This window comes from Nicotiana sylvestris, chromosome 8, assembly GCF_000393655.2.
Source record: "Nicotiana sylvestris chromosome 8, ASM39365v2, whole genome shotgun sequence".
In the NCBI taxonomy this organism is placed as follows: domain Eukaryota; kingdom Viridiplantae; phylum Streptophyta; class Magnoliopsida; order Solanales; family Solanaceae; genus Nicotiana; species Nicotiana sylvestris.
This window is the reverse complement of record NC_091064.1, coordinates 9,012,534-9,039,315: the sequence shown is the minus strand read 5'-3', so window position 1 is coordinate 9,039,315 and position 26,782 is coordinate 9,012,534. Positions and strand designations below refer to the sequence as shown.

Below are 26,782 nucleotides of genomic sequence, written 5' to 3'. Positions count from 1 at the left end.
AATCTCGTCAACCTAAAGAAAGGAATGGCGATGTATTTGTTGAAGTCAGGAGCCCGCCTGAAGAGAGGAATGGTGAATTATTTTCAAAGTTGTTGTTGAAGTCAGGAGCCCGCCTGAAGAGAGGAAAGGCATTTTTAAAAAGTTGTTGAAATCTTGCCAACCTAAAGAAAGGAATGGCGATGTGTGATTTGAAGTCAGGAGCCCGCCTGAAGAGAGGAATGGCAATTATTTTCAAAGTTGTTGTCAGGAGCCCGCCTGAAGAGAGGAAAGTCAGTTTTTAAAAAAAGTTGTTGAAATCTTGCCAACCTAAAGAAAGGAATGGCGATGTATTGGTGGAAGTCAGGAGCCCGCCTGAAGAGAGGAATGGCGAATTATTTTCAAAGTTGTTGTTGAAGTCAGGAGCCCGCCTGAAGAGAGGAATGGCATTCATTTTTGTTGTTTAAGTTGGGAGCCCGCCCATAGAACAGAGGCATACATTTCAGTCTTTAATTTTCAAGCATTGAACTTGGGAGCCCGCCCAGATAACAGAGGCATACATTTCAAGTCTTTAATTTTCAAGTATTGAAGTTGGGAGCCCGCCCAGATAACAGAGGCATACATTTCAAGATCAAGTCAGAGAACAATAAAACAGAGGGTTACAATAGGAATCCCCAGCAGGAAACAATAAAATTCCCCGGCACCGGGAAGCAGAAGGTTGCAACAAGAGGTCACAGCACAAACTCAAGTGCATGTGTCAAAAGAAGAAAAGTACCGGAAGAAATGCAAGCAGACAAGGAAGCAAGGCAACAAAAACAAATTGTACTCTAGCCTAGCTTCTTGTTTTCTTTTAAGCACGTTGTAACAAGGAGATCGGTAAGCAGTAGTAATAGCATGCAACAACAGTAACAGTGCAGTCCAACGGTAGTCCCAGCTACCAAAGTTTCTCGAACTACATTGACCTGATTCCTGTTTAGCCCAGGATATGTAGGAAACCTTTGAAGCAAAGGTTCGGTCAAATCTTTTTCAAAAAAATGCTTCAACGGAGTACTCGGATGGGCAAAAATCGCTCGCTTTATCTTTGCACGAAAACCCTTCGTGTCTCCGGGCAAAGAGGGGCAGCTGTAAGCACGTGATTTTTGCCCTATATGAGAATTACTCCCAAAAAATTCAAAAATAAAATGATTTTTCTTTGGTGTACAATTTTGTGATATTTTGAAGAATTATTTGTATTTGTCTGTGCGTGTTTATTCGCTAAATTAATAAAAAATACAAAAATATGTCGCATTTTGCATGTAGGATTTAATTCTACAATTGTTAGTAATTAAAATTGTTTTACAAAAATTAAAAATTACAAAAATAGGCATCGTTTGCATTTTTAGCATTTAATGTCCAAATATACAATTTTATGCTTAATTAATACTTAATTGTGCGTTAATTGTTATTGGGAGTTAATTTGCGCCTTTATAACTTAATTTAGTTCTTAATAATAGTTTAAGTATTTTTATAATTTAGTTTTAGAAAAATAAAAGAAGAAAAGAGAGCGAAAATATAAAGAAAGTCGGAATTGGGCCTCTTCTTCAATTTCAAGCTATAGGCCCAAAAAATGGCCCAATCTTCCCTACGACCCAGTCCATTTCGAACTGGGTCGACCCAGTCCATTAACCCAACACCCCTTCTTCATTTTTGTCCAACACAAAACAAAACCAAAAAAAAAAAAAAGTGAATTATCACTATTAATAGTTTTATTTTTTGTTTTTTTATATATATAAAAAAAATCCGAAAATATTTTATTTTATTTATTATTTTTATTTAAAAAAAAAATATATATATATATATATATATATATATATATATATATATATATAGTAATTTCGGAAATGATTTTAAAAAAATAAAAAATAAAAAAATAAAAAAAAGTAAAAGAATGTAGAAAATTTAAAAAAAAAGTAAAAAGTTTTAAAAAATTTAAAAGTAAAAGAAGGTTGGAATTAAAAAATAAATATAAAGATATCTGAAAATTTAAAAAATTTAAAGTAATTGAAAGTAGCATTTTTAAAAGAAAAAGAAAAGATAGTGGTTTATTTTTTAAAGAAAAGTTAAATAAAGTGAGATTCTCTTTTAAAAAAATAAAAAGTGGGATTTTAAATAAGATAAAGTAATTAAAGTTGGAATTTTAAAAATAAAAGTAAATAAAGGTGGGATTTCTTTTTCTAAAAAAATAAAAGCAATTTGTAAGTGGGATTTCTTTTAATTAAAAAAATAATAAAATAATAAAAAACAAATCTGAAAATTTCGAAAATTTTGCTATAAATAGAAGAGAAAATTTAGGAAGAAGGGTGGAAAAAAGAGAGGAAAAACTAGATAGAGAGAAGAAAAAAAGAGGGGGCGGAGTGAGAAGTATACACCCGATATACATTCTGGATACACTGAATATACAGGGGCAGAATTCATTTTGGAGAGTTTTGAAGTTGAAAAAGAATAGTTACTGCTTCATTGCCTCGCTTAAGATCTGAAATAGTCAGAACCTTCCTGCCTTTTACTTCTTCTCTATACTTGGAGTCGTTTATAGTCTCCTGGGTTTTCTGCTATTCCTACTGTACTGGTTTGCGGTGTTGCTGAATCTGCTGTTGCTGTGTTATTACTGCTGCTGACTTCTCCTTCTTTTGTTCTTGTACTGCTGTTTCCAGGTACACATTTGTACAATCTCGGCTTGAAGCAAAAATGAAATATTAATCAGGCTTTGTTCCTGTTGAATTCCTCCTGTTTAGATTTGTGGTTGAATATAATTTTCTTTTCTTTGTATAAAAATGTAGTTGATTGATTAAATTAGTAACGATGTCACATATGTATAACTTCTTCATCTAATAATGTTAGTTTAAATTAATCAAAGAATAGTTAATCTGTTTTGATATTATGGTGTGTCAATCTCACGTTTTAGTATTATTGAATAATAGAATATAGAATGAAAGCAGTTTTTCTTTGTACAAACTCGGTCGCAATTTTCCATTCGCATTAGCCGTAAACTAATAATTAATAAGTTACGTTTTTAGCATGTAATTAATTAAGAGATTTTCTTTTATTTTAGAGACGAACTTAATAGGAAAATATAGTCACTGTAGGTTTATCCTTTTAAATAAAAATGAGACGAGCCTCGACAAACAAAAATGCACAAGCTGCGGGGCCCTCTAAATGTATATATTAAAATACTTAGAATTCGGGACAGGCCGTTTAGCGAATTTTACGGCCTTCCCAAAATAACAATACGCTAGTTGCTTTAGGCGCACCTTTAATAATTTAACCTTCTTAAACACGGGTGCACATTGATGTGACCCAAATCCAAATCTCAATAGAGTCAAAATGTGTCGACGACCACGGGTACATTGATTGTAACGCGGTTCGGGATATATTTTCACAACGTTGCAATTCCTTGTAGAAAATAATAATAACAATTATGAAAGCGGTAAAAAGTTAAAATTTGCACATAAGTTCATATTTGTATAAAATCAGATAATCAAGCCGAATATAACAGTTGAGCGACCGTGCTAGAACCACGGAATTCGGGAATGCCTAACACCTTCTCCCGGGTTAACAGAATTCCTTATCCGGATTTCTGGTACGCAGACTGTAATATGGAGTCATTCTTTTCCTCGATTCGGGATTAAAATTGGTGACTTGGGACACCCTAAAACTCCCAAGTGGCGACTCTGAAATAAACAAACCAATCCCGTTTCGATTGTCCTTTAATTGGAAAAAACTCCCTTGTACCCTCTCGGGTACGGAAAAAGGAGGTGTGACATATTAATACATGTTGATTTAGCTAGTATGGTTGACGGAACCCTTTGAGTACACCAAATGACTTGCATGTACGGATGGCATTGGCGATAGTCTAAGATTGAAATTAGACTGAACAACTCGATCCATCTATCTATGGTGTGACAGGTCTGAGGAGAAATCCAAGTTGGAGTCCTTGTACTTACAAGTTTATTTCTCGATTCATGTATTCTTCCTAACTTGGATTTCTTAAAGAGTTAACAAGAGGAAGCTGCAGTTTTGAAATTGATACCACTCCATTTCATAATTTTTTTTTTTTGACGAGGTAATGATTGTATTAATAAGTAGCACATAGTGCTAGATAGGGGCGAAAAACTAAACTGTGCATATTAATAAAATATTACTAAGTTTTAGAGATGTATAACATATACTGAACATCCTTTGTCGAGAAATTTTTTCACTTCTTTTAAGTTTGAACATCTTTATCGAAATTTCTGGCTCCGCCACTGCTGCTTGGTTATCAATACTAAGTGAACAAAAGCAGAAAGAAAACCGAAACTATGGTCCTCTTCAGCGGAGGGATTCTATATTTTGCCTCATTAGCACACTCCAGCTTACACCAAGAATGAAACGTCAAAAGACAATCAAACTAAATCCTCTGAACTGAGTTGCACTTCTCATCAAAGCATCTAAAGGGAAGAGGAGTTTTGGCGTAACCCGTAAAGTTGTTGCCATGTAACCAGAAGGTGACAGGTTTGAGCCGTGGAAACAACCTCTTGCAAAAATACAAGGTAAGACTGCGTACAATAGAACCTTGTGGTCTGGCCCTTTCTCGGACCCCGAGCATAGCGGGCGCTTAGTACACCGAGCTGCCCTTATCAAAGCATTTAAAGTTCCTTTCTCCAAACACCCACCAGATACACTCAGGAACAATGTTCCACCAGCTACTTCTATTGTCTTGTCCATGCTTATGCCAACAATGCATGGCTTAAGATTATCAATTGTCAGTAAGACTTCCTCTGGCCACAACCCAAGAGAAACAGTACACTTTAAGGGGAGCTCCTGACTTCCAAATTTATTTCCAGGGCTATGGCTTAAGCTGTTGTTTTTCCTTCGACAGAATTCTATAGCAAGATTTAACAGAGAACTCCACAGACCCCGCGTGAACACGGGATACTTTGTGCACCGGGCTACCCTTTTCTCCGCCACTGCATCCTTTCCAAAACAATTTATCTACAGTAGCTAAGCAACTCTGGAAATGATAAACCCAATATATGATCATTCCCAATCATTCATGTTCCTTCTGAAGTTGACTGAGTAACCTTTGCTGCCATTCGTGATTATGACACGATTATTGTTGTTGACAAGCATTTCAAAGTCAGAATTGAAATAGTAAACCTATATATGACTTCAATTTCCTGCTGCAACACTTTTTATTTGACATAAGGTTGTTATTCATATTTTCACACAGCACTAACAATTCATGTATTTCTGTACATTCTCAAAAATGAAATTGGCCATTGAAACCGACATAATGTCCAAGACACTACTTCTGGTCGCTGTTGCAGCTTCGTATCTTATACTTTTGTGGTATTCTTACAGTAATATCTCACGGCAAGCTGTAGACTGTTGCATCGCAATTGCTCTGTCTGATTCAAAGAGAATAATTTAAAGCGATATCAAGATGTGAAACAACAATGAAAATAACTATTAGGAGTAGTATATATATCAACAAATTTACTAAAATCAATCATCAGATGAATTTGAAGTGATGCACAAGTGTAATTCTCTAAGCTAGTATTCAGTAACCCTGTGTAGTAGTAGGCTACATATATATTATGTATACACGATACTCGAGCATATACAGCTTGAGCAATATTCTCTCCCCAATCATCTAGGGACAAGGTAAGGCTGTTGAGTACATCTTAACCTCCCCAGACCCCACTTGTGGGAAACCACTGGGTTTGTTGTTGTATCTAGGGACAAGTAAGCAAGCAATCTTGAGCAATCAAAGGACTTTGACGATCCAACGTCTCCTTGACAGAGCGATAAAAGAGCAGCCATGATGAGGAAGGGGAATTCGAGTCCAACGAGAATGTAGGGTTAGGAGTAGCAGTAACCAAATCCAGAACAGAAGGCGATACTGGCCTGAGCGGCTGAGGGAAATTGAAAGCCAAGTTATCTACTTTGTGTTCATAAATTTTGCCAGTTCGATCCAATTTATAGGTAGAAGTGCCCTGGAATTGGCCTTTGGCTTCCCAGGGGACACGAGGTATACCCGTCAAGTTCCATCGAATCAATATCACATTCTCTGAGGGTTGCCAAATCCTCATAACTTGTAGAGATATCTCTCTGAATAGAATTCTACCATGAAATCTCAATGCCCAGAAGATCAATCTGTACCTCCCAATACCGTTAAACGTGTTCAATGGATCTACAAATGTGATATCATCCCTATCAACACGAGCAAATTCATCTCATAAATTTATAATCTAGCACCTTTTTCTTTTAATCAATACAAAATGAGTTAAAGTAGATACCTGTATATATCGTAATTGAGGTCTTTGGTGAAGATTAAAGGGAGATCTTCGCGGAGAGTGCGAACAGCTAAACCCAAATTAACGTAGAAATCGTCGTTGTTATGGTCATTATTACGTTCCTTTTGCAAAGAAGGAGGAGCTCTATTGACCTGGACAACCCTAGCAGACGCAGAAAGGAGTGGAATGTCGAGGAGGAGGTCGGAGGAAGAGGCGGAGGAGAGCGGAGATAGGTGGTGGTGGTGGTGGTGGACTACGGGGAGTTTGTCTTTGGAATGGAGCAGATTGGTAGACAGATTTGGCAAAGTATAGGCCATTTTTGCAAATAATAAAATGGCTATGAGTTTCAGCTTCAATGGCGGGGATAGGGGTCTCTGTGTGTGTGTGTGTGTCCGAGAGGGAGCCAAGTGTTTAATGGATGTTTGAATGGAGATGCCGTTTCTTCTTTTACTCCTTTTTGAAACTAAACTGAGGCCATATATATAAATACGACATTGTTTTGGAAAGTCAGTTTTTGACTTCCCTTCCCTAAATAATAGTCTCCCCTTGGATTGGACCTTAGCCGTCTTTAAAAAACCAAACAAAAGATACAAAAATATCAGAAAATACTCCAAAATTCTCAGAGAAAGAATATGCATAAGCTTCAATTCTAGTATAATAAATACAAATGCAAATTCCTTGCTCCATATTATTTGTGAATTTTGTTGTTGGGGAATTTTATTTGAAGGTATGAAGAATATCCTCTCGAAAAAGGAAACGTGAAATTAGGGATCACTAGGGTGTCAAATGAGGGCGGACATTTTTAGACGGGTCAAAATGGACTGAGTCAATAAATGGGTGGATCTTTAACTCGCCCAAAAATTACTTGAATTGAAATGGACTAGATCAAGATGGGCTAAAATTTGTGTCATAGCTCAACCCCATGCACTAGGGATTTAAATAGCCGAGGATATTTATTGTTTACTTTTTCTAACCATATACATAGATTATACATATATAATACATTAATTATGCATATATTGTACCTCAACCGGCTATTTTTAGTTTAACTGGTTGGGTGAACTGCTATTTGGGTTAATTCTTCTATGCACTACCCTTCCCAAACCTCACTTATAGAATTTTACTGGATCGTTGTTGTTGTTGTTATACAGTCAGACTTCTCTATAACAACATCCCTATATAACAATATTTCACTATAAAAGCCAAGCTTTTTCGTAATCAATTTTCATGTTATGTTATAATATATGTTCTCTATAACAACATTTCACTATAACATCCAAAAATATTCAAAACAAACGAGGCTGTTATACAAAGGTTTGACTGTATTTTGGCAAAGTTGTTCATGGAATCAATTTGAGCTAAAAATAAGTCTCATTAAAATGGATTAGGTTAAAATTGACTGAGTTTAATAAATAAGTAGGTCAATAGTCAGTCCAATCTTGGGTGGATTGGGTGGGCATTTCTGACGGCCCTAAGTATCACCATGCAAGAAGAATTGACAGCTCGGAAAAAGGCTAAAAAGGCAAAAAAAAAAAAAAAAAAAAAAAAAAAAAGTAGCACGATGTGCATATACAAAATACATTTTTTGATGTACTTTCCAAAATGTGCTCGAAGAAAGATCTCCGAGGAGCAAAAAGCAAAAAAATATATTCAAAATTGAGAGTGGAGCTCATAAGCAATGAGATAAGAAAAGAGTTAGAATCCCTTTTAAAATAAAATAAGAAAAAAATTACAAAATAACAAAATTGAAACAATTGTGAATAAGATGTAGAGCAATGCTTCTATGCTCACTTAAAGATAAAAATATGGCATGTGAGCTTTGAGCAGGAGCATGTGAACGTCCTAATTGGTGAAATCAAGAGTCCCAACCTTGTTATACTTGAATCAACTCCAATTTAGTGTATAGTATACCTTCCTTCCCTTGACACTTACCTAAGTTTAATAAAATTTCATTGTGTATTTAAATCAACTCTCACACCTTCTATGATTTTTCAAATGGTAATCAAGCAAAACTAACTTGTTCATTGGAGAAATCAATCCTTGGGGACTATAATTTTTCTATACTATAATTAGACTTGTACAAGGGTAATTTTACGTGGGAAAATAACACTATATAGCCGCTGTAAAAATAATAGCCAATATATATATATATATATATATATATATATATATATATATATATATATATATATATATATATATATATATATATTATGTATGTTATGTATGTTATATATAAAAATTATACAAATTTTATACACTTTTTCGGCTACCATATGTAAATAATTTTTGGCGCTGGCTAGAAGTGATAATACCCATTTTTACATGTTAGTTAAGCACTCGTCATCCAACACAACCAATTGCCAATGCGGCTCCAACAGATTTGAGATGCTAATGTCCCATCTCACAAGCCTTAAATTCACGAGATGCGACTAATTCACAGATTCAACTCTAAGAAGGCAACATGAAAATTATTTTGAGTAACAAAATGAAATACTGTAAATAATGTGTAGTCAGGGGCGGATCCAGCCCTTTGGTCACCAAGTTTATCTGAACCCAGTACTTTCGATGTAGAATACAAATTTATGTATAAAAATTTATTAAAATTGCAACAAATAGTAGTAGATATGAAGCCATAACTTTAAAAATATGATCAGTTCAACGCTAAAAATCTTAAAGGTGAGTTTCTGTGCGTACTTGTTGCAACCACTATGTCATTATACCATGGTTTTGTGTTCTGGCCTGTGAGTGAACTCAAAGTCTATATGAACAAAAGCTCGCTCAACTTCTGGGAGTTGCTCCAATTTTTCTTGCAGTGTCTCACCAATATTATGTGCCTGATTCAACAGCATGTCCTCTGGCAACACTATATCAACCTCCACAAAGTAATGCGCACCAAAAGTATATGCTCTAACAGTATCAATGTGCTTGATCTCTTCGTGATGATTCCATATAAGATAGGTTAATTTCGTAAGAAAATCTGGTGGAGCTGTTCTTCCAATGAGCGACCAGACATTTTCAGCCACTGTCTTCGCCCACGTGCTAATTGTGTACACAGCTATCTGGATATGCAAAATATATTAGACTCTTGACATTGCCAGAAGTGTGATTGCTAATTGTGTAAGTTTTTGAGTTGTGATTGTGAACTCACAATTATAGCTCCTGTAGGATCAATCCACCAGTAGAATCGTACTGCTAAGACAGCCGTCACTAATCCAACTGAGTTAGTGATGACATCAAAGAAATGATCTTGAGCATAGGCTCTTACGATTTCGTTTTTGAACCTTCGACAGTAGATCATAAGCAGAAACTTGACCATAGTGACAGAGACCATAATCCCAATCGTCCATTTTTCCTTCTCATGATCCATCTCAGGGCGAGACTGATCGTAAGCATAGAACCATCGAAACAACAAACATAGGTTAAGATGTCAAGCGTAATGCAATTGTTAGTGAAAATGCAATAACTTACAAGTCTATATCCTACAATAGAAGTAGCACTATGCGAGATAATCTTTATTAAGCTATGCAACATCAATAGAAATATCAAAACCAGTCACTTTTATTAGTAGTATACAGTAGCCTAATTTATCTTATGTAAACATCTTTGGCTTAACTGTTTTGACTGCAACTTCATTTCAGTAGTAACTCAACCCCTTTTTCGTCTTCTTGTTTCCTATAAATTGCATGGTTTTTCATCTTGATGTAAAAGATTATAGAAACTCAAAACTCTACTAATACAGCCATAAGAACCTGCTGCTCTGAAAATTCTCAGGATAGTTGAGGTGAACCAATTCACATACCTTAGTTATGAGTTCCTTAGCAGACTCGAACAATATTTGTAATCCTAGTGTCGCCATCACAGATGCAAAAACAATAATACCCTGAAGAAAATGCAACTAATGAGTAAAAACGGTTCAACGGAAACAAGGTAAAATGTGATCTATAAAACAGTTCTACAGACAACAACAACCCAATGAGATCCCACAAGTTGAGTCTGGGGAGGGTAGTGTGTACGCAGACCTTACCCCTACTCCGGAGGAGTAGAGAGGCTGTTTTCGGTAGACCCTCGGCACAAGAAGGAAAGAGACAATGTATCAGCAACAGCAAAGGAAAAAATGTGAAGGTCAAATGTAAAATGTGATCTATGTATTGAACATTAAGGTCATTTTTGCAAATAAACGAAGACAGAACAAAAGCCAGAGATAATAATTTCAGGATGTTACATATATTTGAAGACTCACCACTGGCTGCATCCTCTTTTTTCCAATAGGATAGTGATACTGGTTTGGATTTTTCATGGCATGAGAAGTGAACCACAGTATAAACCCTGATAAGAGGTCTAAGAGGGAGTCCAACGTTGACGCGATTACAGCCAAAGATCTGCTCTCAATAGAAGCGTAGATTTTTGCAATGAAAAGAACCACATTAGCCATGTTTGATAAATGAATAGCCATCCTTTCACTCCTTGCTAGCTGCTTCATTTCATCCTGAAAAAACATGGTCGGTCGATACAAAAATTCACATACTTATTCGTCAATTGCAAATAGTATCCAGATTTCAGAAACCAACCTCAGTTAGACTTCCAGGTAAACAGCCAGATTCATTAATGGTGTCCATCTCATTGAACCCTTCAAGCAGCCTTTCTTGTTTTTTGTAGTATTCAGCAATTTTACCTTGTTTTCCTACGGATGAATTTAAAATAATTTCATCAGGTAAACTCACCCAAGAGAAAAGCAAAACTCAAAACTGAGACTGAATTACAGACTGAAATGAACTTGGTTATCTGAATCTCCCCCTGTAGTTGTCATATATATGAGTAATCATATCTCATTAACATTACAAATACAGTAATATAGCATAAGCATTTTAGTACTCATAGATACTGCTACGAGTACTGCTGGCCAATATAGCATAAGCATATACTAACATCTACACCTTCCAAGTGAATATCCGAAATTTGGACGAACAATTGTGAGTTTCACTGATCATGTTTATCAACTCTTAGTTGAACTTCCACTGCTGTTACTTGAACTTAAATTAAGTAATGACTTCATGAAAAAGAGTCCTCTAACTTGGAGTTCTGTCGCCGATTTGATCCCATGCCAGTGAGAATATGTATATATACATAAGAAAATTGGCCATCTGATTCATTTCCCAGCAATAGCAAATACTCCCTCCGTTTCCCTATTTCCTTTTTAGTACATACCAAAAAGAATGAGTCATTTCCCTATTTGGAAACAATTTATCTTTATGCAATAATTTATAGCCACATAAAATATATGTGTCTCATTTACACCAGAAGTTCAAAAGTTTTCTCTCTTTTCTTAAATTCCGTGCCCGATCAAATGAGTTCACATGAATTGAAACGGAGGGAGTAGAAATTAAAGGCTTAGTATGTTCCATGGACTATGGCATGATAAGAATAAAGATTCATCGCCCATTTATGTAAATATATATAAGTCGTAAATTTTGGTTTGCCAATATTAGAACTATGAATCTTCTAGTCTAATTTTGGTACTATTCTGAGTAGAAAACTCTTAACATTAAAAAGCGTGGCTAGTGCACTAAGTTCCAGCTATGCGTGGTGTTTTGAGAGAGTCTGGGTTCTTGTACTTCATATTTATTTCATATAAATATTGTACGCAGTCATACCCTGCATTTACGCAAGAGACTATTTCTAACCTGTGACCAGGAGGTCACATGGCGACAACTTTACCAGTTACGTCAGGCTACCTTTCAAAACTCTCAACACTAATTAACAAAGCCGAAGAAGTTCAAAGAGTAGAAAGGTTTAATACATTGTAAAGACAAGTGAAGAGAGGAATATAATATATATATATACACATACATACTGGGAGTGGGAAGTAGGCGACGGACACTAAAGGTGTGATGATCGGAGGAGGAGCGGCTTCGTTCGGGAAGACGGAATTCGCTAATGTTAAGTCTCCATGACGCCGAAGAAGACGACTGATCCACCACCGCCTGAGCAGCCGGAGACAGTAGTTCCGTCCTAAAACTGCTAAAACTGTCGTCCAAAGCGCCGCCGCTGCCGCCGCCACCACTAACGTCACTCCGACTCATCTCCATGTTTAGAGGAGTAGTTTCTAATATTTGAACAATTAATTCCTCTGGTTATAGTCGTATGATTAATGTTTATATAGGAAAAAATAATGGTGGAAATATTGTTTGGCACAATCTTTTTATACTACTCTATTCGTGTTTCAATTTACTTTATGTTTTTTTTCTTTAAAAAAGGTAGAAATTTAAGTGAAGAAAGTGTAGATGAGGATTCATTATCCACTGATTTTCAGCTATTTTTCAGATTATCAAAGCAATAGAAAGAAAAGTGACACACACATATATTGGAAAACTTTACATTTAAACTTTCTTATTTTATTCTTAATGACAAATTCTTATAATAATAATAATAAGGAGAAGAATGTCAATAGCGGGAAGTCTCGGCGTAACTAATAAAGTTATTATCATGTGATTAGGAGGTCATGTATTCGAGCCGTGAAAACAATCTCTCGAAGAAATACAAGGTAAGACTGCATATAAGACCCTTGTGATACGATATTTTCTCGAACCTCGTGCATAGCGAGAGCTTAGTGCACCAAGTTGCCCTATAAGAATGTCAATGGCATTTCAATATCATAAATTTTAAAGGTGCTTTTAGTTAGAGACAAATCTAGGATTTAAATACTATGTGTTCAATATCTAAGATTTTTAGTATTGACCTCATTATATTTTGAAAGTTATGAGTTCATAATTACTATTTATTGTAATATTAATGAATTTTTACATATAAATTATGCTCCGCATTAAAAGTATCGGATTCGGATGAATATGATATACGGCTAGATACGCCCCTGCTTTTAGTATGTCTTATTGTCTTTTCGTTCTTGTTAAATGCATAGTCAAATACTATCGTATAAAATATAAAACAAAATAATAGATATGTACATACCATAGTGCATTTTTCCAAGGACATTATCAACATATAATTTGAATATAAATTCACACTTTAAATAAATATAAAAATTCTTTCTTTGATACTTTTGGTACAATGGAATATCAAATATGGGAAGTGGGATTGTGGGGAAGAGTATGAGAATTGCACCACGACAAGACAAGTCCAACTATATCCACGTCCGATTTTAAAAAAGGTTAAAACAGCCAAGCCAATAGCCAAGAGCCGCATGAACCAAGAGGCAAAGACCGCAACCAAACAAACTCCCCGTGGCCGCACGGACGCAAGGGATTACGTACTCGTGCAGTAGTTTTTGGCCTTTGATTACTTTTACCACTTGTTTGGATTATTATATCTCGTTTTATAATGTATCATGTTGTATTGTACTGTATTATACGTTTGTATGAGTCAAAATCAAATCAAAGAAATTCGATATGCGGAGAAAACAGACCGAGGTCGGACAGTCATTGATAAGGCCGAGGTCGAACAGTCATCGATAAAGCCGAGATCAAACAGGCGGAGGTCAGACAGTCATCAATAAGACCGAGATCGGACAATGATGAAATAGCTAGTTTGCTTTAAATTCTCAAAAATATTCTCTCTAAGTTGTACTTTTTTTTAAGATTTTCTATGGATACCCCTTATAAATAGGAGGGGAGGACTTTCCAAAAGGGGGGCTCTCTCTTCCCCTCTCTAGAAAACATGTAAACACTCCTCTTTAAAGAGATTAGAGGATCTGTGATCCCAGACCTTGATGAGATCCAAAAAGGGTCCTAAGGTTCTAATATTTGTCTATCTTTCATCTTTATCAAATGAAAGAGGATCCGCCTCAGTCAAGATTGGGTGACTCTTTTCCTTTATTTACATTTTATTGTCATTTAATGTTACTTAATGAATCTCTCTTTATGCTATTAAATCTGGCCGTAATCACTGCCAGACTTATACTCAGCTATGTTTTTCTATTCATATTATTCATTTCGGATCTAGAATTAATTATCCTTAACTAGGATTTACCCTCATCATCATCATTATTTGATTTAATAAAAAAAGTTTCGATATCTTTGGGCCAAACAACGTTTGAATAGATTGTATCGTTTGTCATCGTTTTAAAATCATTAATTGATTTAATCAAAAAGGTTTCGATATCTTTTGGTCAAACAATTTGGTACCGTCTGTAGGGATTTTCTAGTTAAAATTTTAGTTTCTTCTAGATCTAAAATTCGATTCTAGCAAGTTCATAGAGTAGCGTCACTGTTTGGGATTGCTGCACAAAAAGAGGATCAAAATCTATCCAGATCTAGATCTAGCCGAAAATGGAAAAATTTCGGCGATTATACTGATCTCATTCTTATTTGACTATGTATAGATTTATCATTATTACAATGATCCCTCCCACTCACAGACTAAACAGATCTCTCACAATTACCCAAAATTCCTTAAAACAAACATGACTAGTAATTGATTTTGCTACGAAAAGGAAATTTCTTCAACCCCATTTGCTCCCATCGGATGAAAGATATCTTTTTTCTCTTTCGCTTTCATTGTGCAAGAATTGTATCCGGTTGCAAAAGATTTAGTATATAAGCTATGGTTTTTAAAGTTAATATATCTTCACCTCATATGAGGTCACAAACGCAGACTGCATTTTCAAGTTCATCATCATTAAAAAGACAACATGTTACAACCCATATCCACATGTGTTAGTTCATGCCATATATTAGTTAACATAAATCCAAGAAGGAATTATCTTTGAGATGATAAGAAGTCAATCCTATTGGTCTTAAGTGATACAAGAGTGTATAAGGGTGATTAACCAGTATTAGAAGTTAAACGAATCAAGGATGTTGTAACTCGTATTTTCAGGTAATCTAGCGGTTCTTAATACACTCAAGAGGTCATTTATTAAGGTATTTTAATCATATAATATCCGTATCATAAGTCTTGAAGTCAAACGAGTTATGAAACAAAAGTCGACAAAAGTTGTCGCAACTTAGGTTCATAATTTTACTTAAACATTAGGTCAAATGTTTCTAATCTTTTCTCATAATTTACAAGGAATTACGGGGTGATCTACCAACCAAATTAAATATCTATGAGTCTAGTTTCCAACGCATTAAACCGTTCATCGATACGATCTCGGAGTAGAGAGATATTCGCATTTTCGCGAGACTGCGCCAAGCACCTCTCTATGGGGCCCACTAAGTCGGTTTAAGATATTTGGACCTATATAGGATGCCTCCAACCCGTTTTAAGTCATTTCTTTTCACTATTTTCAGACCTTAGAACCCTAGGAACATCCTCTCAAGGTTCTCTCAAGATTCAAGACCCAAAAAAAGGGCAAACAACACAAATCAAGTGTCGGGAATTCCGTGGCGCTAGTAAGTCTCTTGTTCTTCTTGTTGTTGCTCATTTTTGTGTTGTTCCAGCTCGTGTGGGAGGTTGTTTTAAAGGGTTTATGTTCTGTAAATACTCCCTCATGTTCTTAATATCAATCCTAGGTGATTTCAAGCCTTCTAAAGTGATTCTAGTGCCGAAAAACACTAATTGATCGCTAGTTTCGCTTTTTTGTTGTTGTGGCAGCATTGGAGGGATATTTCATGGAAATTTAAGGTCAAATTGGAGTTGTTCTTTCTGTATAAAGGTAAGGAACCTCTTACTCTATATGTATTTAAGATTATCCAAGTTGCAGCTAAGCCATTGAAGCTAGAACTTGTGAAATATATATCGAAAGGCTTGGAAGTAATGTTATTGTTTTGTGGACTGTTTTGCGTTGTTGTTGGGCTGCGTATTTTACTACTATCTTGTGGAGTTTTGGAGGAGGAAGGGTGTGTAGAAACACCATATATATGTAGGGTTATGGTCTGATAGTTATTCGTAACATTTCCAGGTTGTTTGACACGACTACGGTGGTCGTCGTATGTATGGAGTGATTAGGCTGTGTGTGGACTATTTTGGGAGGCTCAATATGTTTATTATTGATGTTGTTTGGGATGTTTGGTGACTGTTTTGAATGGTGTGAGGTCATATATATAGGGGAGGTGCTGTCCGTTTCATCGTAAAATAGGTTGTGGTCGATACATAATAGTTATGACGCTTAAATGATAACGATAGTATCGTTTCTCTTATTGTAGACTAAGGAGTTTTGACAATTGCATAGCTTGAGATTGGGGCAGTATATACAAGGTATGTGAGGCTATCCCTTTCCTTCTTTTGCACGACTCCGATTGTACATAATGTAATGAACGATCTTCCAAGATACTCTACTCTTAGAAGCTAGCAGTACTTACATTGTTTTCCCTCTTATGGAACGATTGATGTTAATGTTGCTTCTCTTAGTCTTATGTTATCAATGTTGTTGGTACTTCCTGATTCTTATAAGGTTCATAGTGAAGAGTTAGTCCTAATAACGTGTACAGAGGATACCGACCTTACGTCACTCCGAAAGGTTTAGAATGTGATTCCATGAGTCGAGCATGCATTATATATATGTATCTATTTTACTCTACCGAGCCACGCTATAGTTGGCCGGGTACGGCACCTATTGTGCAACCACTGATCAGTTGGGTTTTACCGAGCTCCACGTGGCCGGGTACGATTCTACCGAGCCTATTATGGCCGGGTACGATATGATGATGATGATGCCCATAGAGGCGAATGCTTTAAAGGTTTATGTATTTATACATATGTATCATGCATTTCATGTAAGTAGCCCTCAGAGGTACTAAGATGTTACAGGTTGTATATTCTTCTATCCTTGCTTACATTACTGATCGTATTTATGGTTCCTTGCCTTACATACTCAGTACTTTATTCGTACTGACGTCCTTTTATTTGTGGACGCTGCATGTCGTGCTGCAGGTCCTGATAGACAGGCAGGTGCAGCTCCCCCACCACAGTAGACTGTCCAGTTCAGCGGTGATTGGCGAGATCCCTTCTCCGGACTTGCCTTGGTCTTGGTATGCAATTTTTGTTATAGACATTATGGGTATGTCGGGGCCCTGTTCCGGCTATGTTGCAACACTTATGTTCTTTTAGAGGCTCATAGACAGGTGTCGGCTCATGTATAGTTTGGTATGCCTTGTCGGCTAGTTTTTGTTGTATAGTCTTTCATAGTAGCGTGGTAGCTCATACCTTATATGTAGTTTCTTGATTGTCTGGTCATCCCCTGCTATGTATGTTCATGCCGTCATATTTTATTGCTGGTTGTCCATGATCTAGGTCTACCATTTATATTGATCTCGTCAGCCCTAAAAGATAATAATGAAGGTTAGATGAAATGTACGTTGGTGCTCGGCAAGTGTGGTCGGGTGCTAGTCATGGCCCTTCAGTTTGGGTCGTGACAAACTTGGTATCAGAGCAAGTCTATCCTAGGGGTTGTCTATGAGCCGTGTCTAGTAGAGTCTTGATTATGGATGTGTAGCGCGCCACATTTATAATCAGGAGGCTACATGACATCTAGGGTTGTTACCTTCTTCCTGAATCTAGATCGTGCGTAGAGTTGAGTCGTAAGTGTTCGTCTCTAATATTCACCTTGTTTTTTTCAGTGATGCCTTCGACTAGGAAGCAAACGATTAGTAGACGGCTTGATACAGCAGCGGGAGAGGGTACCAGTCAGGTGCCCCAAGTCAGAGCAGGACAAAGTGAGGCTCAAAGTGAGATGCCCTCTCATACCTCATCTACTCCATCTCCTCCAGAGGATATTAGAAGGCACCCAGCGCCTCCAGTTCCTCCGTCTGGCACTCCAGACCAGGATATGCGGAGTGCTTTGCAGTTATTGACTAGCTTGGTAGCTGCTCAGGCTCAGAGGCAGAATACAGGTGCTGCTGAGAAACCAGTTAGTACAAGAGTTCGTGATTTTATTAATTTAGACCCTCCAGTGTTTACCGGATCAGACCCCAAGGAGGACCCACAGACTTTTATTGACCAGGTTCATCGTACACTTCGGGTTATGCATGTTAGTGATACAGAGGCAGTAGAGTTGGCTTCTTATCGGCTACGGGATTTAGCGGTTCTCTGGTATGATAGTTGGGAGAGATCCAGGGGTCCGAACCCTCCTCCAGCTGTGTGGAAGGAATTTTCTGAGGCCTTTCTTCGTCACTACTTGCCAGTTGAGATACGACGAGCTAGAGCTGATAAGTTCTTGAACCTTAGACAAGGTAATATGAGTGTGCGAGAGTACAGTATGCAGTTTGATTCTTTGGCAAGGTATGCTCCCCATATGGTGGCCGAGATGAGTGATAGGGTGCATATGTTCGTGAATGGGTTGGGACCACATCTGATAAATGAGTGTACGACAGCCTCCTTGGTGGAGGGCATGGATATTTCCCGTATTCAAGCTTATGCCCAGACCCTAGAGGATCGTAAGCGCCAGCAGAGGGCAGTTAGGGAGCAGGATAGGGGCCAGCATAAGAGGGCGAGATTTGTAGGGTATTCTGATGACTTCAGAGGCCGCATCAGGCCACAGTTTTCGAGGAGTTCAGCGCCACTTGTAGCTAGTGCTCCTCCACAGTTTCAGAGGCCTCGATATGATCGATCCTATTCTGGTCCAGGTCAGAGTTCACGGGCATCTGGCTCGCAACATCACAGGGATACTAGTCAGATGAGACCCCCAACACCACATTGTGATCAGTGCGGCAAGGCCCACTTTGGACTGTGTCGTCGAGGTTCTGATGCATGCTATTCGTGCGGACAGCCTGGCCATATGATGCGGGATTGTCCTAATAGAGGAGGTGATGGTATGGCTCAGCCGACTGGATCTGTGTATGGTTCTTCCTCATCAGTTCGACCTCCAGCACGGGGTTTTCAGCAGTCGATAGGTCGTGGTAGGAGTAGAGGTGCAGTGCCGAGTTCGAGTGGTGCTCAAAATCGAACCTATGCTCTAGTAGGTCGACAGGATCTCGAGTCGTCTCCAGATGTTGTTACAGGTATTATATCTGTGTTTTCTTATGATGTATATGCGTTGATTGATCCGGGATCTACATTATCATATGTTACACCCTTTGTGGCTAATAAGTTTGGCATTGAACCTGAATTGATAAGTAAACCCCTCGCGGTATCTACTCCGATAGGAGATTCTGTGATTGCTAGAAGGGTATATAGAGGTTGCACTGTGATGATTTGTAGTCGTCAAACCTCGGCAAATTTATTTGAGTTAGAAATGGTTGATTTTGATGTGATAATGGGAATGGACTGGTTGGCCTCATGCTATGCAAATGTTGACTGTCGTACGAAGATGGTTAGGTTCCAATTTCTGGGTGAACCCGTCATTGAATGGAAAGGGAACATTGCTACACCGAAAGGTAGGTTTATTTCCTATCTTAAGGCAAGGAAAATGATCTCAAAAGGTTACATTTATCATCTCGTTCGCGTTAGGGATGCGGAGGCGAAACCGCCTACTTTACAATCAATCCCTGTGGTCAACGAATTCCCAGATGTTTTCCCAGATGAACTCCCAGGCCTTCCTCCTGAAAGGGAGATTGAGTTTAGCATTGATGTGTTGCCTGACACTCAACCGATCTCTATTCCTCCATACAGAATGGCCCCGGCAGAGTTGCGAGAGTTGAAGGTGCAGTTGAAGGACTTGCTGGATAAGGGCTTTATTAGGCCTAGCACTTCACCTTGGGGTGCACCAGTCCTATTCGTGCGGAAGAAAGACGGGTCGTTACGGATGTGTATCGACTATCGACAGTTGAATAAGTCTACTATAAAGAACAAGTATCCACTTCCAAGAATTGATGACCTGTTTGACCAACTCCAGGGTGCCAAGTATTTCTCTAAGATTGATTTACGTTCAGGGTATCATCAGGTGAGGGTTAGGGAGAAGGATATTCCAAAGACGGCCTTCCGGACAAGATATGGGCACTTTGAGTTCTTGGTGATGTCGTTCGGGCTAACAAATGCCCCAGCAGCTTTTATGGATCTCATGAATACTATATTCAGGCCCTATCTTGATGTGTTCATGATTGTATTCATTGATGACATTCTAGTGTATTCTCGTTCGGAGGCGGAACATGCGGGCCACTTGCGGATAGTATTACAGACGCTTCAGGATCGTAAGTTATATGCTAAGCTCTCCAAATGTGAATTCTGGCTGAACTCAGTAGCATTCCTTGGCCATGTGATATCTGATGAGGGTATTAGTGTCGACACTCAGAAGATCGATGCAGTAAAGAATTGGCCGAGACCTACAACACCATCAGAAGTCCGCAGCTTCCTAGGGCTAGCAGGATATTATAGGCGGTTTGTAGAAGGATTTTCCTCTATATCATCACCATTGACTAAGTTAACACAAAAAGCTACCAAATTCCAGTGGTCTGACACTTGTGAACGTAGTTTTCAGGAGCTGAAGAAATCGATTGACATCTGCACCAGTGCTCACTCTTCCTGAAGGAACAGAAGGTTATGTGGTATATTGTGATGCCTCAGGTATAGGTTTGGGGTGCGTATTGATGCAGCGTGGGAATGTGATTGCTTATGCATCAAGACAATTGAAGAAGCATGAAAAGAATTATCCAACCCATGATTTGGAATTGGCTGCAGTAATATATGCTTTGAAGATATGGCGGCACTACTTATACGGCGTCCATGTTGACATCTACACAGATCACAAGAGTTTACAATACATCTTCAAGCAGAAAGAGTTGAATTTGAGGCAGCGTAGGTGGCTTGAATTATTGAAAGACTACGACGTCGAGATATTGTATCATCCCGGTAAAGCCAATGTTGTGGCAGACGCTCTCAGCCGTAAATCAATGGGAAGCTTAGTACATATTGAGGCAGGTAGATGGGGGTTGATTAAAGAGCTTCATCAGCTAGCCAATATGAGAATCAGATTGTTAGACTCTGATGATGGAGGTGTTACTGTACAGAATACATCAGAATCATCTTTGGTAGCCGAGGTAAAAGCACGACAATATGAAGATCCTATCTTAGTACGATTAAGAGAAAGCATTCAACAGTGTAAAAGTATGGCTTTTGGGATCGGAAAAGACGGGGCACTGAGATACCAGAGCCGATTGTGTGTGCCTAATGTGGCAGGGTTGTGAGAGAAGATTATGAATGAGATTCATCAATCCCGATATTCCATCCATCCCGGCTCGACAAAGATGTATCATGATGTCAAGGAGCAGTATTGGTGGGATAATATGAAGAAGTCTATTGCAGAATTTGTAGCCCAGTGTCCCAATTGTCAACAAGTAAAGATAGAACATCAGAAACCCGGTGGATTGCTTCAAAATATAGAGATTCTGACCTGGAAGTGGGAGGTGATTAATATGGACTTCATTATTGGATTACCTCGCTCTTATCATAAGTTTGACTCCATCTGGGTGATAATTGATCGACTTACAAAATGTGCCCATTTTCTGCCAGTGAAGACAACTTACACGGCTGAAGATTATGCGAAGTTGTATATCAAGGAGATTGTTAGGCTTCATGGTGTGCCCATATCTATTATATCAGACCGAGGAGCTCAATTTACGGCTAACTTTTGGAGGTCTTTCCAGAAGGGTTTAGGCACACAGGTAAATCTCAGCACTGCATTTCATCCGCAGACTGACGGACAGGCTGAACGTACCATTCAGACACTGGAAGATATGCTACGAGCATGTGTTCTAGATTTTAAGGGGAATTGGGATGATCATCTTCCACTCATAGAATTCGCCTATAACAATAGCTACCATTCCAGTATTAAAATGGCCCCATACGAGGCACTATACGGGAGGAGATGTAGATCACCAGTTGGATGGTTCGAAGTCGGTGAAACAGAATTATATGGGCCAGATTTGATTCACCAAGCTATTGAGAAGGTGAAAGTGATACAAGAGCGATTGAGGACGGCACAAAGCAGGCAAAAATCTTATTCTGATGTCCGACGTCGTGATCTAGAGTTTGAGGTTGGTGATTGGGTTTTCCTGAGGATCTCACCAATGAAGGGTATTATGCGTTTTGGGAAGAAAGGTAAGCTGAGTCCAAGGTATATCGGGCCGTATAAAATTCTTCGACGGATTGGACAGGTTGCTTATGAGTTAGAATTGCCATCCGAATTGGAATTTGTCCACCCGGTATTCCATGTATCTATGTTGAGAAAATGTATTGGAGACCCTTCTCGAGTCGTCCCTATCAAAGATGTACAAGTTACAGAGGACCTATCATATGAAGAAGTGCCAGTGGCGATATTAGATCGGCAAGTCCGCAAGCTGAGAACAAAAGATGTAGCTTCCGTCAAAGTATTGTGGAGGAACAAAAATATGGAAGAAATGACATGGGAAGCAGAAGAGGAGATGAAGTCTAAATACCCTTACTTATTCTAGAATGAAGATAACAAGGATGCTGGTGGAAGACAGGATACATTGGAAGGTGAAACGGCTCTATGAGGTAAGCAATAATTTGAGAATACTCCTCCTTAATACAAAATGGTGATATGTGGATAATGTAAATACGCATAATGCTTTGTGTAGCCTTGTAAAGCCATATGTTGGGCTTAATTACTTGCAAGTTTAGCTAGTGACCATTTTATAGGGGAAAATTGATAGGAAATTTCCATTGGAATCCACGATGATATAAACTCCCCATAAACCCTTACATTCGAGGACGAATGTTCCTAAGGGGGGAGGGTGTTACAACCCATATCCACATGTGTTAGTTCATGCCATATATTAGTTAACATAAATCCAAGAAGGAATTATCTTTGAGATGATAAGAAGTCAATCCTATTGGTCTTAAGTGATACAAGAGTGTATAAGGGTGATTAACCAGTATTAGAAGTTAAACGAATCAAGGATGTTGTAACTCGTATTTTCAGGTAATCTAGCGGTTCTTAATACACTCAAGAGGTCATTTATTAAGGTATTTTAATCATATAATATCCGTATCATAAGTCTTGAAGTCAAACGAGTTATGAAACAAAAGTCGACAAAAGTTGTCGCAACTTAGGTTCATAATTTTACTTAAACATTAGGTCAAATGTTTCTAATCTTTTCTCATAATTTACAAGGAATTACGGGGTGATCTACCCACCAAATTAAATATCTATGAGTCTAGTTTCCAACGCATTAAACCGTTCATCGATACGATCTCGGAGTAGAGAGATATTCGCGTTTTCGCGAGACTGCGCCAAGCACCTCTCTATGGGGCCCACTAAGTCGGTTTAAGATATTTGGACCTATATAGGATGCCTCCAACCCGTTTTAAGTCATTTCTTTTCACTATTTTCAGACCTTAGAACCCTAGGAACATCCTCTCAAGGTTCTCTCAAGATTCAAGACCCAAAAAAAGGGCAAACAACACAAATCAAGTGTCGGGAATTCCGTGGCGCTAGTAAGTCTCTTGTTCTTCTTGTTGTTGCTCATTTTTGTGTTGTTCCAGCTCGTGTGGGAGGTTGTTTTAAAGGGTTTATGTTCTGTAAATACTCCCTCATGTTCTTAATATCAATCCTAGGTGATTTCAAGCCTTCTAAAGTGATTCTAGTGCCGAAAAACACTAATTGATCGCTAGTTTCGCTTTTTTGTTGTTGTGGCAGCATTGGAGGGATATTTCATGGAAATTTAAGGTCAAATTGGAGTTTTTCTTTCTGTATAAAGGTAAGGAACCTCTTACTCTATATGTATTTAAGATTATCCAAGTTGCAGCTAAGCCATTGAAGCTTGAACTTGTGAAATATATATCGAAAGGCTTGGAAGTAATGTTATTGTTTTGTGGACTGTTTTGCGTTGTTGTTGGGCTGCGTATTTTACTACTATCTTGTGGAGTTTTGGAGGAGGAAGGGTGTGTAGAAACACCATATATATGTAGGGTTATGGGCTGATAGTTATTCGTAACATTTCCAGGTTGTTTGACACGACTACGGTGGTCGTCGTATGTATGGAGTGATTAGGCTGTGTGTGGACTATTTTGGGAGGCTCAATATGTTTATTATTGATGTTGTTTGGGCTGTTTGGTGACTGTTTTGAATGGTGTGAGGTCATATATATAGGGGAGGTGCTGTCCGTTTCATCGTAAAATAGGTTGTGGTCGATACATAATAGTTATGACGCTTAAATGATAACGATAGTATCGTTTCTCTTATTGTAGACTAAGGAGTTTTGACAATTGCATAGCTTGAGATTGGGGCAGTATATACAAGGTATGTGAGGCTATCCCTTTCCTTCTTTTGCACGACTCCGATTGTACATAATGTAATGAACGATCTTCCAAGATACTCTACTCTTAGAAGCTAGCAGTACTTACATTGTTTTCCCTCTTATGGAACGATTGATGTTAATGTTGCTTCTCTTAGTCTTATGTTATCAATGTTGTTGGTACTTCCTGATTCTTATAAGGTTCATAGTGAAGAGTTAGTCCTAATAACGTGTATAGAGGATACCGACCTTACGTCACTCCGAAAGGTTTAGAATGTGATTCCATGAGTCGAGCATGCATTATATATATGTATCTATTTTACTCTACCGAGCCACGCTATAGTTGGCCGGGTACGGCACCTATTGTGCAACCACTGATCAGTTGGGTTTTACCGAGCTCCACGTGGCCGGGTACGATTCTACCGAGCCTATTATGGCCGGGTACGATATGATGATGATGATGCCCATAGAGGCGAATGCTTTAAAGGTTTATGTATTTATACATATGTATCATGCATTTCATGTAAGTAGCCCTCAGAGGTACTAAGATGTTACAGGTTGTATATTTTCTATCCTTGCTTACATTACTGATCGTATTTATGGTTCCTTGCCTTACATACTCAGTACTTTATTCGTACTGACGTCCTTTTATTTGTGGACGCTGCATGTCGTGCTGCAGGTCCTGATAGACAGGCAGGTGCAGCTCCCCCACCACAGTAGACTGTCCAGTTCAGCGGTGATTGGCGAGATCCCTTCTCCGGACTTGCCTTGGTCTTGGTATGCAATTTTTGTTATAGACATTATGGGTATGTCGGGGCCCTGTTCCGGCTATGTTGCAACACTTATGTTCTTTTAGAGGCTCATAGACAGGTGTCGGCTCATGTATAGTTTGGTATGCCTTGTCGGCTAGTTTTTGTTGTATAGTCTTTCATAGTAGCGTGGTAGCTCATACCTTATATGTAGTTTCTTGATTGTCTGGTCATCCCCTGCTATGTATGTTCATGCCGTCATATTTTATTGCTGGTTGTCCATGATCTAGGTCTACCATTTATATTGATCTCGTCAGCCCTAAAAGATAATAATGAAGGTTAGATGAAATGTACGTTGGTGCTCGGCAAGTGTGGTCGGGTGCTAGTCATGGCCCTTCAGTTTGGGTCGTGACAAACTTGGTATCAGAGCAAGTCTATCCTAGGGGTTGTCTATGAGCCGTGTCTAGTAGAGTCTTGATTATGGATGTGTAGCGCGCCACATTTATAATCAGGAGGCTACATGACATCTAGGGTTGTTACCTTCTTCCTGAATCTAGATCGTGCGTAGAGTTGAGTCGTAAGTGTTCGTCTCTAATATTCACCTTGTTTTTTTCAGTGATGCCTTCGACTAGGAAGCAAACGATTAGTAGACGGCTTGATACAGCAGCGGGAGAGGGTACCAGTCAGGTGCCCCAAGTCAGAGCAGGACAAAGTGAGGCTCAAAGTGAGATGCCCTCTCATACCTCATCTACTCCATCTCCTCCAGAGGATATTAGAAGGCACCCAGCGCCTCCAGTTCCTCCGTCTGGCACTCCAGACCAGGATATGCGGAGTGCTTTGCAGTTATTGACTAGCTTGGTAGCTGCTCAGGCTCAGAGGCAGAATACAGGTGCTGCTGAGAAACCAGTTAGTACAAGAGTTCGTGATTTTATTAATTTAGACCCTCCAGTGTTTACCGGATCAGACCCCAAGGAGGACCCACAGACTTTTATTGACCAGGTTCATCGTACACTTCGGGTTATGCATGTTAGTGATACAGAGGCAGTAGAGTTGGCTTCTTATCGGCTACGGGATTTAGCGGTTCTCTGGTATGATAGTTGGGAGAGATCCAGGGGTCCGAACCCTCCTCCAGCTGTGTGGAAGGAATTTTCTGAGGCCTTTCTTCGTCACTACTTGCCAGTTGAGATACGACGAGCTAGAGCTGATAAGTTCTTGAACCTTAGACAAGGTAATATGAGTGTGCGAGAGTACAGTATGCAGTTTGATTCTTTGGCAAGGTATGCTCCCCATATGGTGGCCGAGATGAGTGATAGGGTGCATATGTTCGTGAATGGGTTGGGACCACATCTGATAAATGAGTGTACGACAGCCTCCTTGGTGGAGGGCATGGATATTTCCCGTATTCAAGCTTATGCCCAGACCCTAGAGGATCGTAAGCGCCAGCAGAGGGCAGTTAGGGAGCAGGATAGGGGCCAGCATAAGAGGGCGAGATTTGCAGGGTATTCTGATGACTTCAGAGGCCGCATCAGGCCACAGTTTTCGAGGAGTTCGGCGCCACCTGTAGCTAGTGCTCCTCCACAGTTTCAGAGGCCTCGATATGATCGATCCTATTCTGGTCCAGGTCAGAGTTCGCGGGCATCTGGCTCGCAACATCACA

General features: G+C 38.7%; 2 protein-coding genes across 5 annotated transcripts; both read right to left on the bottom strand.

Moving 5' to 3' along the window:
- Positions 1 to 5,448: 5,448 nt before the first annotated feature.
- On the bottom strand, positions 5,449 to 6,757 carry LOC104215061 (uncharacterized). The gene is made up of 2 exons (XM_009764807.2): positions 6,291 to 6,757; positions 5,449 to 6,204 (listed from the first exon to the last, which is right to left on the bottom strand). Exons 1-2 carry the CDS (start codon positions 6,602 to 6,604, stop codon positions 5,727 to 5,729), a joined length of 792 nt encoding a protein of 263 aa, XP_009763109.1. The 5' UTR covers positions 6,605 to 6,757; the 3' UTR covers positions 5,449 to 5,726.
- Positions 6,758 to 8,850: 2,093 nt separating this feature from the next.
- LOC104215062 (metal tolerance protein 10) lies at positions 8,851 to 12,455 on the bottom strand. Of its 4 annotated transcripts, none has more exons than XM_070153092.1 (7): positions 12,142 to 12,229; positions 11,217 to 11,480; positions 10,859 to 10,971; positions 10,531 to 10,776; positions 10,090 to 10,170; positions 9,439 to 9,669; positions 8,851 to 9,349 (listed from the first exon to the last, which is right to left on the bottom strand). In XM_070153092.1, exons 3-7 carry the CDS (start codon positions 10,904 to 10,906, stop codon positions 9,005 to 9,007), a joined length of 951 nt encoding a protein of 316 aa, XP_070009193.1. In that variant the 5' UTR covers positions 10,907 to 10,971; positions 11,217 to 11,480; positions 12,142 to 12,229; the 3' UTR covers positions 8,851 to 9,004. The 4 variants fall into 4 exon arrangements, with proteins under 4 accessions (XP_070009193.1, XP_070009194.1, XP_009763110.1 ...); XM_070153093.1 differs by having other exon boundaries at positions 12,138 to 12,217; XM_009764808.2 differs by lacking the exon at positions 11,217 to 11,480 and having other exon boundaries at positions 12,142 to 12,455.
- Positions 12,456 to 26,782: the final 14,327 nt, after the last annotated feature.

What these genes read in the sequence shown, in the direction of transcription:
- LOC104215061 (XM_009764807.2), bottom strand. Translation starts at nt 6,604, where the DNA reads ATGGCCTATACTTTGCCAAATCTGTCTACCAATCTGCTCCATTCCAAA. An exon ending in CTCAATTACGATATATACAG is followed by an intron (nt 6,205 to 6,290) that starts GTATCTACTTTA and finishes TCGTGTTGATAG; the next exon opens with GGATGATATCACATTTGTAG.
- LOC104215062 (XM_009764808.2), bottom strand. Translation starts at nt 12,376, where the DNA reads ATGGAGATGAGTCGGAGTGACGTTAGTGGTGGCGGCGGCAGCGGCGGC. An exon ending in TCGCCTACTTCCCACTCCCA is followed by an intron (nt 10,972 to 12,141) that starts GTATGTATGTGT and finishes ATTCATCCGTAG; the next exon opens with GAAAACAAGGTAAAATTGCT. An exon ending in AAAAGAGGATGCAGCCAGTG is followed by an intron (nt 10,171 to 10,530) that starts GTGAGTCTTCAA and finishes CATTTTCTTCAG; the next exon opens with GGTATTATTGTTTTTGCATC.